The sequence below is a fragment of the Oryzias latipes genome, chromosome 19, assembly GCF_053564925.1.
Source record: "Oryzias latipes strain Hd-rR chromosome 19, Olatipes_Hd-rR_3.1".
NCBI classification, from domain to species: Eukaryota; Metazoa; Chordata; class Actinopteri; order Beloniformes; family Adrianichthyidae; genus Oryzias; species Oryzias latipes.
Genome location: NC_136255.1, coordinates 19859750 through 19871743, shown reverse-complemented (window position 1 = coordinate 19871743; position 11994 = coordinate 19859750). Strand labels below are relative to the sequence as shown.

At 40.6% G+C, this 11994-nt stretch overlaps 1 protein-coding gene across 2 annotated transcripts; it reads right to left on the bottom strand.

Moving 5' to 3' along the window:
• Positions 1 to 2606: 2606 nt before the first annotated feature.
• Positions 2607 to 10208, bottom strand: mazb (MYC-associated zinc finger protein b (purine-binding transcription factor)). 2 transcript variants are annotated; one of them, XM_004080488.5, is made up of 7 exons: positions 9169 to 10208; positions 8849 to 8999; positions 7323 to 7435; positions 6286 to 6533; positions 6142 to 6205; positions 5704 to 5875; positions 2607 to 4703 (listed from the first exon to the last, which is right to left on the bottom strand). In XM_004080488.5, the coding sequence occupies exons 1-7, from the start codon at positions 9199 to 9201 to the stop codon at positions 4360 to 4362; spliced, it is 1125 nt and encodes a 374-aa protein (XP_004080536.2). In that variant the 5' UTR covers positions 9202 to 10208; the 3' UTR covers positions 2607 to 4359. The 2 variants fall into 2 exon arrangements, with proteins under 2 accessions (XP_004080536.2, XP_078793517.1); XM_078937391.1 differs by having other exon boundaries at positions 6996 to 7435; positions 9169 to 10089.
• Between the last annotated feature and the right edge of the window lie 1786 nt (positions 10209 to 11994).

The following is an 11994-nucleotide window of genomic DNA, read 5'->3' as shown; positions in this document are numbered from 1 at the left end:
AATTCTCACATTTCTTTTAAAAGAATTAAAAAAAGAAAATCTTGTACCTGAGTTTTGAACTTTATTTTTCAGAATACTCAATTGATCGTAAGAATTCCAACTCAACGTCATCAATCAGACTCAGAGTTCTAATTTTATTGTAAGAACTCGAATTTTATTAAAAAAAGACGTTCCAAGAGATTTAATTTTTATTTTCTATTCTCATAACTTTTTAATTGATTTATTTTCCTAAGATCCAACCAGATCAATCTATGTGTGGCAAGACGTTGATTGAATCAACCTATACCATTATAAAAGCATTTCAAAATAAAATACATCAATTTTATGGCTATTGGAAAATACCATTTGGATTGAGGCATGGTAGTTTTATTTCACTATAACATAAAAACGACTAAATGACATCACAGCCGACAACACACATGTGATGGCAGCAAAAAATGATCAAGCCATCATAATCATTACAGTCCAATGTGTGGAAACACGGAATTTTGCAAAGACGTGTGGTAGAATTTTCTAATGTTTGGATTATTTAGATGTGGGGGGAAAAACGCGGGCTAAACTTTAGGAAACCAAAATGTGAATACAATTTATTCTTATTTACTTGTTTGTTTGTACAGATATTCAATTTACACTTGATTATCTTGTAAGAAACAAGGAATCTGGAAAGGTTCACCTGTATTGTTCAGTATCCAGGTATTTCTTTGAGTCCCACTGGTTGAAGTTTTGGCTAAAGATGTCCTGGATTGTTTTAGGTCAGGGATTTGTTTGTTCAAAATGAACCAAAGTTGACTATCAACAACAAGAAATAATTATATGAATCGTTACACCCCAATAAAAAAATATTAGATTCTAACTTTCCTCACAGAAATTTCTCCTATATTTAATTTTCCAACTTTAATTATGAATTTCTGTCAAATTCCTAAGAAAAAAGTAGTACACCCAAAGTTTATGTCATTAAGTATACTTGAGTACAAGTATAGCAAGTATACAACAGACCATGTATGTGTAGCATTGGAAGTATACTAACTGAATACTTATTCAGAAATGGTAACATTTTAAGTTTACCATGTATAGATGGTATTAAAAAAAGTAAACTTCAAGTATACTTTTACTATTGACTAAGTATACTTTTAGTACAGTTAATTAGACTACTATGGGTTCTTAGGGAAATCTCAGAATTCAGCTTTTTATTTTAAACTTCCATAAGAACACATGGGTACATGAGTGTAACAGATGAACAGAAATGTATCATTTGGTCCACTTGGTTTGTGGTATCCCCCCCCCAAAAGTCTGGGTGCTAATGGGGTAATTTGACCTAAATCTTAGTTGTCCTATCCTAATCTAAACATTTTTAGACAAATCTTACCTAAATCTAAAATTTGAAACTTTATTTTACGAACAATTTAATCGTTTAACATCAGAATCCAAACAATAAAGTCATTTTTTTTCTTTTCATTTTAGGGGAATTAATTCTTTTGTAAACATTTTTAAATGCTATTTAACAGACTGGCTTTCAAATAACAAAAATATTCAGTAAATATTTTACTAATTTAGATATTGGAACAATATCAAATCAACAAAGTCTGAAAAATGCTTCATGAGCCGTTCATGATCAGCAGGATTTTGAAACTTTCATAGATAAAATAAGACTCTACTTACATAAAATGTCTAAGTGGTCGTTGACTTGCGTGTGGAAGTGAAGCTTCTCTGTCTTATCCATACAAAGGCCATAAAAAGGTGGAAAAAACATTGGCCTTTAGAATTCCCATAAAGAAAGCAGACATGAAAAGAGAACTACACTCAGCTTTATGGCTTGCTGGTGTATATGGGAGGCTTTTAGCCCATTAAGACCAGAGGGTTGTTTTTTTTCTGGGTGGGAAAAAAGCCCACCCTTGGAAAATTTTATCTGAAGGAGCATCAGATTCTTTTTTTCTTCATTTATTACTTATTTTGGGGGTAATTTTTCCAAACATCCATGCCCGCATTCAATTTTTCTGTTTAGTTTTCTCTTTCCTAAATTTTCCTCCTTTTATTCAAAATTTATTTTTATGATTTTTTTTCTCTCCAAGTTTTCTAATACATGTTAGATTTTTGACAATTTCACACCTAAATGTTTCCCAGCAAACCTTCATTTTTGGTTTATGGCTGTATTGTTCAAAACAAACAAAAATATACATTTATTTGCGTACACTGAAAATTTTTTTTTATTCTAAAAAAAAATTGTGTAAAAAAATGCACTAGTGACTAGAAGCAGTATTTTGTGATATTTAAAGTGGATCTCAGAGCCGTGAATGTACCAGAACTAACGTGGTGCTAACAAAAGTTGACATTAAAAATGTTAACGCTTTGTCCAATTTAATTAAAAATAAAATATTTGAATAAAAATACCTTAAAATAAATTGAAAGTGCAAATAAACTTTAAATTTGTGATTTTTTTTTTTATTATTTGCCAATTATAATTTGTAAAGGGAGCATTATTGTGTTGGAAATAACATTTTGGCAACACAACAGCATCTGGTGCTTGGACTCTTCTTCAGATTGATATTTTGTCGTGTCCCTGTACAAGTTACGGTTCGATTTGTGTAAAGATGAACACACACAGGCCATTTTCTGTTTGCTCTTTTTACTTTAAATTTTCAAAATTACAAAATAAGAACATATCTACTTCATCTACAAAAGAAAAAAAGAAAAAGAAATGACTTTAGTAAGCATCATTAATTTTTTTCCTCTAACCACCTTTTAGACATGCATACTGTTGAGAAATATAAAAATATAAATATAAATACATCCCATTAATATTCTTAATGAATCCGTGACTAAGATTTGAAATATTTTTATCATAAAAGAATTAAAATGCAGTCGAGTACGATAAGGCATTAAGATGCATCATAAGAGCTGTACAGAATCCTAGAGTAGAGGTATTTTTTTTTTGCGTGTAACGTAGAAAACCTAAAATTAATTTGTAATAAACCACAAGTTTTTTCAACATTAAACACAAAGAAAAAGAGGGATAACGGGGGGTGGGGAAGAAAACAGAAATCACTACAACTCTAAAAAAATGTGAACATATTAACACACAACAGGAAAGAAGCACTCCAGTACAAAACCAGGCTTCGTTTTACAGCATACTGAATGGTGTCGCCGATTCCTCCACGTTCCTGACTTGTGACTTTAAAAGCCCTTTCAATGCCACACAACTCAAAAGCAACAAAAAAAATAAAAATAAATAAAAAGGTGAAAGTTCATGATGACGTGTGCTATACACTGAATCAAATGGCTAACTCTAATGCTTTTACTTGGACTGGTACAAAGACGAAACAAAAGGACTATGGCGATGACTCACAGTCAAAAAAAAAAAAAAATGGCAACCTTCATGAATAAAATCAACACTTTCATAAATAGTATTGTTTACAACTAACTATCTTAGAGGAACTGCCATTTTATTTTTTTCTTTCCTGGTGACAGTTCCCCCACAGTAAGCATGACAGAGCTAGTTCGTTTTCATGCAAAGGTAGTACTCGGGTGCAAGATTTGCCATGTCATAAGCTGAGGAGTTGATCAGCAAGTTTTTTGATTTTTCTCTTGGTTGTTTTTGTTGTTTTTTTTAATAAAAAGGCCAGAGAGGAAGACTTTTAGAGCAAGACAATCCGAGAAAACTCGATTCTTAGTGAACGTAATGATTTAAGGTGCTTGATGCTCCTGAACACAACTCTTCGTACGCTTCTGTACCTTTTCAGGGAATCCCATGATGCAACACCATCCCTTCGCATGTCCTGATCAAGACGACGAGCTTTCATACAGCCTTTCATGTTTCCGCTTTGTGAAAAATAATAGTCGAAAAAAAAACCCCAAACAGAAATCATGCAGGAGGTTCCTAACGTCCAAACACTCAACTTCCTCTTTGAATTTATTATTTTTTTTTCCCTCCCTGCAACATCTCCAACGCCTTCTGGATTCTTTGCACATGAGCTGCAAAAATGGAGGTAAAGATCAGAGCTGGTGTGAGATATACAGTACTTGGTACACTTGTGGAGAGCAGCTGCTGCCAAAAGAGCTGAAGGACAGACGGAGAGAGAGAGAAGGCAGAGAGGGAAGAGGGATGCGTTCGATGCTCTCGAAAAACAACGCTTTCGTCGGAGATTTGAACGCACATGTGCATTTAGGAACATCCGTCATTAGTGTCCTTTTCATACCTTGAATGCTATTTCCTCTGAGGCCAGTGTTCCAGCTCTGAAGTCAGACTCATCTTTCCAAAAGTTAGACCTAACTTTACCTACAAAATAAGTGGGAAAATATCTGAACTGAAGCTGAATCAGCATTCACCTTCTCCAATCTCTGCTCAGAGTCCGCTCTCTGCTGCTAACTGTGGGTCTGCGGCGCGGCGATGCTAGAGCAGTCTGTCACCAGCAGGTCCACCACTGTATTACCCGTCACGTACACAGTGGGAGCTGTCACCATGTTGCTAAGGGAGACGGAGCTGCTGGCGGCCACGTTGGAAGTGACGGGGCTCGGCGCAGCCTGGCTGTTGCTGTGGGTGCCCATGTGACCCTGGAGCTGGGTCGGCGTCTTGCAGTGAACGCCGCACAGGTGGCAGACGAGAACGCTGCCAGAGGCTGCGCCGCCGAAGCCTCCCGGGCTCTCCTTCCACTCCTGGCCGTGGTGCTTCTGAGCGTGGACACGGAGGTACGTCAGGGTGGTGAAGCCTGATGGGCAGACAGGAGGGCGGGGATTCATTCAGTAAGCCTGCGCTCAAACAAAAGCCCCACTTCTCATGAGATAACCCAACAAATGAAGAAGCGAGATCAAATGAAACGATTTAAACAGACTATTTATTTGGGTTTTACTTCTGCAAATGGGTGACGTTATTTTAAAGACCAACTAGGATGAAAATTGTGTTTTTTGTGTTTTTAAACATGTTCTTGTGGCATTGTTCTCATGATGGAGGACATTCAAACAGAAAATTAAGCTCAAAATTGCATTTCTGAATCAGGAACGGAATTAAAAAAGTCATTTGGAAAAGAGCTTTGGACCACGAGCTCCCTGCTCCGCTCCGTTCGGACGCATCCACTTGAAGAAAAACCGATCCACGTACGTCTGTTTTTCTCGTCTGAGCTGGAATCTTTGCTCGCCATTTATCTTTTTGCACTGGTAATGTTAGGTTGGGGCTGTGAGAGGACAGTCTCATGACCGCCAGTTAGTTTGCATCGTCTCTTTTACGTTTCCGGTTTGTCTTCCCCCCCCCCGGCTCCTGGAGGAGTGGATTGTCTGCCAGCCTCGTGTCTGAGGGTGTCAGAGTAGCCGATTAGCTTTTCCCGCTTTCTTTGCTCATCCAAAATGTAAGCAATCAGGCCCCATGCCCTCTCCTTCCTCACAGAGTCCTTGCAAAATGCACGTTTTGAGTCATAAATGGTGTTATTTTTTTGTACTTCTGCCGGTGTTGTCTGCAGTGTTAACGTGCGTTATCGCACAAAACGGAAATTTTATTTTGAAACCCGGAACTGTTTACCGTTTCTCTGGCTTTTTGCCTCGACGTTGACTGGGGATAAAACTCCTGCGTAAAGTTGGGACAGACGTGACGCCGACACGGGGGAGGCGACATAAACAGTCGATTCATAAATGCTGCATCTTTTGTTTCAACGCAGACGCACCGCAGACGGACCAGCGCAAATCAGAGGTGACAGTGATGGGAGCGCAGGCGCTTACTGCGATTGCAGAGGTGGCAGACGTGGTGCTGCGACTGGTTGTGCACTCTCATGTGGTCGGTGATGTAGGCGGCTGACAGCAGCTTCCCGCAGATGTGGCACGGCACCTTCTCCTCGTGGCGGATCATGTGCGCGCGCAGCCGATCCTTGGTAGCAAAGCTGGACTCACAGGTCTAATGGAAAGACAAAAAAACAAAAATAGGGAAAAGAGTGGTTCTTTTACACCCTGACTTAGGATTATCACATGTATTTGTGTCAGAATATAATTGAACAAAACTGTTCACAGTAAGTTTCTATAACTGGGTGGAAATTTACGGATTTGCTAAACAGGAATTCAAAAACATGAAATTCTTTGGAGCCAGAATGATGCTATAAAAATAAAATGCTTGTCATGTGGTGTTTTTCTATTAATGTATGAGATCAAATAAAGTGTACATACGGGGCACTTAAAGGGGCGCTCTGAGGAGTGCACCTGTCTGACGTGACTGTTGAGATGGTCGGGCCTTTGAACGGAAAGACAGGAGAACGCGTCAAAACAGAAAGCGGTCTCCATCCCACACCAGCGCTGGAGCTGTAGAATCACCTGGAGAAAGCTTTGCCACAGTGGGGGCAGATGTAGGGCTTCTCCACGCCGCCCTGATGGGAGCGCACGTGGTGGCTCATGCGGTCCTTCCTCTTGAAGCGCTGCTGGCAGATGGGACAGGAGAAAGGCTTCTCGTCCGAGTGGGACAGACGGTGGCGGTTGAGATGGTACACGTCCCGGAAGGCCTTCCCGCACGTCTCACAGGCGTGGTTCTTCTTCACGGGGTTGGGGTTGGGGTTTGCGGGCCGCTGAGGGAGAATAAGCAAGCTGATGAAACTGCTAGGGAGCTCAGACGCGAAGTCATCTATCAGAGACGACCGGAGTCATCTGCAACGTAATCACGTCTCCGGTGGAAATCATGCAGGGACATACAGACGACTGCCTCATTGATCTGCATGTGTTTTGGAGAGCAGACGTTACATGAATGGATTCCTGCTCGCACACAGTTCGTGTTACAGAGAACATGCAGGGGAGCGCGCGGGGGGGAGGGGCTTCGAGCACAGTGTTTCTTAAACTGGGGACCAGCATCAAACCCAGGAACTGAGGCGTCTGGTCCCTGAATGGATCCGTTTGTGGAGATGCAAGGCTGTGGCAAAGCGAATCAAAAACTGCCAGTGAGGAGGGGATTTGAGGGGGGGGGGCAGCTTAAGAAACAGCGTGCTCGAAGGTTTGGGCTTGACAACAGCCGTCTCCACAAGGCCCTGACCCACCTGTACTGTCGCCCCTGTGGCCATGACGACAGCAGCAGGAGGCGGAGCATGAGGGTTAACACTAGCCATTACGTTTGCCATGGCAATCCCTTCACCATCCCGACCACCCAGGGGAGTCTGCTGAGCGCCCGCAAGCACGCCGGGAGGGGCAAGAGGGGGAGGCGCGGAGAGGTGCAGCAGTGAGAGGGGAACAGCGGGCCTCTCCGCCCTCCCTCCGGCCCCCACCGCCAGCACCGGCAAGGCCGCCACCGCCACCACCCCCACCTGGCCGGCTGCACCCTTCTCTGCTCCCTCCGCCTGCTCTCTTGCCCTGTCCTTCATGCGTACCCCAGTGTGGACCGACTGGTGCCGCCGCAGGTTGTAGTTGTTCTTGAACTGCTTGTTGCAGATGGCACAGATGTGTTGCGCGCGGGCCGTCCGGGACACTGGTTTCACCGGGACTGACGGAGCCAGGGAGGAAGACAGAGACAGTCATTTATTACTAAGACATGAATTTCCTGTAGGCCACTTTTTAAGTCTAATTTGCTTTGGTTTCAAAAAAAGTGTAAAAAAAAAAAAAAAAAGAAATTTTTTAGGGGGTAAAATTGAGCAAATTTTGTATTATTTAGAAAAATGTATTTTCCTCAGTTATATCCTTTTAAAATGTAAACTGATCTGGCACTGATATAGATTACAAATGATAAAACGGACACTTTTTTTTCATAAAGGGACAATACTTTAAAATAAGCAATGAAAACTTATCTTTAAGGTTTTCAACAAGTGGGAGTTTGGAAAAAATCTATTTAGGGGGCTTTCAAAGCTAACTTTAGTGATATAAATAAATGAATATAGGTGACTAAAATCAACTCGCTGATTTACTTTCTGTGCCTTTTCTGATCATTATGTAGGTTTTTTATTTTACTCATTTTGTAATGATACAAAAGTAAAATTTTGAATTAAAAAATTTAACAAAAGTGGATTTCTACTGAATCCGATCAAACCATACATTTGTATAAATCTGGTAAAATGATAATAAAATATCCCCTCGTCATTTGTGCACAAAAAAAATCTCAAACTATGTAGCAATTCTGCAACTGAACTAGCCTTTTTCAGGAATAAAAAAAATGTAATTAAAATTTGGCAAACTAATTTAATAAATTATATAGATAATCAAGCTGAAGTATCGTAATCAAAATATTTTTAAGGTGTTGAAGTCCCACTCCAGTCATCTTGTGATCAATTTCGAAATCATTCCCAGTTGTCTTTTTGTTATGATTACGCTCATTAATATGCCAAACTAAAAAAAACAAAAAAACGTGTTGTTTTCTAGGACATAGTTTGTGCAGGGTGGCAGGAGTAGGTGGAACCATTGGTGAGGAGTAAGGCCGCCCCCATTTCCCATCGTTATTTTGTTCACCCCATCTCCTGCTAGCTTACAGCCCCTCACAGCCCCAGCCTAACATAGCCGGGGCAACAAGAACGGCGAGCAATGTCGGAGCAAGCCAGGCTCCCCGTTTTCAGCCAGATGCCAGTTTGGACGAGGAAAACAAAGACGTGCATGAATCTATTGGTCTAAAAAAAAATGGATGCGTCGCTATGACGCGGAGCAGGGAGCTCATCGCCTGCCCGATAGTAACACCTACATCACTTCTGCTAGCTTTTTCCAGCTGTATTTTTTCATCTGCTCCTGATTCACAACTATTTGAACGAAGAAATACTCAGAAATGCCATTTGAAGCTTACATTTCTTTATATATATATATATATATAAGAAAAGAACGTGTTAAAAACCACATGTTTCATTGGAATGACTTTTCTTTCTAGCATCTGGGTGATGCTCCACAGGTGTGCAGGGGGGTGTGCCTTGTTACTCACCAGGCAGGGGCTCCTCACTGAGAGCAGTGGTGTCCACCGTGGAAGGAGGTTGTGCTATGTGCTCTGTGGGTGGGGTCTGGGGAGAGCTCGTGTGCACTTGCATGAGCTCCGATTGGAGGCTCCCCTCCACTTGATTCTGAGTGGGAGTACTCTGGAGAAGCAAGAAGGCCATCACCAAATGTAAACACAAGTCACACACAGTATTATCTTGTCGAGGGGGTAACGCTAGTACTAGATGCTGTAGAAAACACCGAGGAGGCCTGAGAGGGGAGGGAAAGTGAGATCAAAAGAGGAGGAAACAGTTTAAAAACAAAGCCTACCTGGAAGAGAAAATTGCTCCAAGCAGCATCCATTTTGAGCTACAGCGATGGAGATTATGAAGTCAACTTCTGATGAGATCGGGGAGCTTTTGCATGGTTTGGATGCCTCCTTTGGGGTGCTAACACTAGCCTGTCTTGGCTTGCTGCAGGGACGACGGGCTCCGGGATTCTCTTAGAAACACGAATAAAGCCGCATGCTAATGTGCGTTTTTTTTCCTTCTTCTCCCTCCTCTCGTTGACGTCGCCTCAATGAAAAACGCACGCAGCTGTTGACTGAAGCAGGCTGCAGCACACGGGCAGCGGCGGAGCAGGCCGAGCCCACGAAGCGCCCGTTTCTCCCGCACTTTGGACTCCCAACTTTAATTCTTTTTAAACCCCAATTTGAGACAAACGAGCTAACACGCCGCCAAGTAAAGTCCTACTAAAAACTCACATTCAAACCGACACTTCTTTAGCATTACACCAAAACCAACCTACGCGGCATAAATGTATTTTTTCGTACGAAAAAAGCCAATACGAGTTAAAATATACGAATCTGGTAGCACAGCAGGTCATGCTTTGCTTTCATTTGTGTTTTCTTTTCTCTCCCGATTTCCCCCCACAACAGGCCAATCGGGTGTTTGTCGAAGCCTCGATGTTGGATTCAAGCCCTGACCCCGGCGAGCGGCGCTCTCGCCGGGCCGCAGCCTATCGCTCCACCTCGGTCGTTCAGCCGCGAGGATGTCATCTTTCTTTTTTTATCGCCCGCTCTCCCTCCTCCCTCCCTGTCTCTTTCTTCCTTTTCTTTTTTAATTCCTCTTTCTTCTCCCCCTCCTCTCCTTTTCGCACCGCTATGTCCCACTTGCTCTTAAAGGGACGGGATTTTCTCTTTGGACACCCCCCTCATTTCCGCTCGCCTCCGCTTCCCTCTCGGATTTTTTCGCCGACGTAAAATCCTTCCCCCGGTGTGGTCTCCTCCCCTTTGGAGGCCAGGCCGCGCTCGTGCGTCGGTCGAGAGGATCCGCAACGCGGACAACGGTAACGGCTACCCGATGGGTCCCCGCATGCGCGAAAATGCGTCTACTTCCGCTGAAGCATTTTACGGTCATAGTTATGTCTGCGTATGATAACAATAATAACCTATTTAAATGCTAAAAATAATAAAGAGATTTATTATAAAGTTGACGCATCTTAAAGGGAGGTGAGGTCGGCTCCTCCCATGTAGCCTACACAAATGACGTCAGCAAGTAAAACAACAAAGCAGAGCAGCAGTAGGCAACAAAATTGTTTACAAATCTCCTCTTTAAGAAAAAAAACAGCAACAAACCATAACAATATTCCAGCTAACAGCACATGAATAAAACACAAGAAAAATATTTCTTTAGTAAAAACACTGCAAATTAAAGGTCATTAAAGCGATCTAAATCAACCCAAAAGTGGAGAAATGAGTTATATGATCCGTTACTTTTACTGAAGTAAAGGTTTGAGGAAATACTTCCTCTGAAAGTAGTTTACTGTCACTTTAATAGTTTTGAATGGAGACTCAGTACTCCCATTAATCTATAACAGGTATAAACTGGTTTCTTAATATTTGTCTCGTGCTCTTACTCTGAAGATGCACGATAAGACTTGCATCAACAAATTCCAACATGTTGAGATGTAGAAGACAAACGACAAAGTTCTTGCTGTTAAACAAATGTACATTTTTTCTGTATGTGTCTGACTTTTCATTTTAAGTTTATTTTATAACATTGCTTTGTTCTAAATATTTTGATAGCAGCCAGTTGTATTTTATTTTCAAATTAAGCTATATTAAAGGGACATTTTTCACAATAAAAGTGTTTACATCTATGATAAAAAAAATGTTTTTATACCTTAAAAAACTATTTTCATTTAAAGTGTGAGTTTCAGTACACAGAAAGTAGGTAGGCAAACATTATTTTCCTTCAAATACATACATTTGCCTCTGAGTTTATATTTAAACATCAATGTCGGGCCTCAAATTTGATCTCAATTACATCACATATGATCAAAATCAGCATTTTTCAATCATTTTCTGTACAAAATGTCTTCTTCATTGCTGGCTCATGTAATAAATCCCATATTGAATAAAACATAGTGATGCTTTTAGTCTAGATTCCAATAATCTGCAGTTTTGGTTCCCAGATTTAAAAAAAAAGGATGCCAGAGGCATTATATGGGCTTAAAAGAAACACACTAAAAATGCAGTCGAAATGCTTTTGCCATTTTATCTGTGGAAAAAAAACATGTTCAAAGGGTTTTAAAATGTATAATTGTGAGATAATCTTCGGCCAAATTGACTGTAGGTTAAATAAAAAGGTGCTTTTACATATAGTGTAACGATCTTTCAAGTATACCTTAAAAACTGTTTTATTCTTTAAAAAATCCATGTCTTTCTTTTTATTTGTACTGCTATCACGAGGAGCAGCTGGTCTCAGATATATTTGACACTTTATAATTCCTTATTATTGGGGTGGTCTGAATTGCCTTAAGTAAAACCAAACTCATGCAATTTCATTATGGAGGACATTACATTTTGCAACTTTTAGTTTGCTGTTACTTAAAACAAGACCAAACCTGAAAGTTCTTTCACTCATCTATACAAATTTCAACCTAAAAGTTAAAAACATGTAATAAAACTTAATTTTTTGAATTTGGAGGTTTAATTGTTGCTCCTTAATTAAAACTAGAAGCAGAGCCTCTCTAGAACAAGAATCCTGCCTTTACAGCTGGGGGCACACCACATCTAGCTTTAAGGCGAGAATGACAATATATTTATTTCTGCAGACATTTTGGATTTTTTAATAATTTAATGTGTTTAAACTA

What these genes read in the sequence shown, in the direction of transcription:
- mazb (XM_078937391.1), bottom strand. Translation starts at nt 9,201, where the DNA reads ATGGATGCTGCTTGGAGCAATTTTCTCTTCCAG. An exon ending in CAGTGAGGAGCCCCTGCCTG is followed by an intron (nt 7,436 to 8,848) that starts GTGAGTAACAAG and finishes TGGCTCCGTCAG; the next exon opens with TCCCGGTGAAACCAGTGTCC. An exon ending in AGCGCCCCTTTAAGTGCCCC is followed by an intron (nt 5,876 to 6,141) that starts GTATGTACACTT and finishes TCTTTCCATTAG; the next exon opens with ACCTGTGAGTCCAGCTTTGC.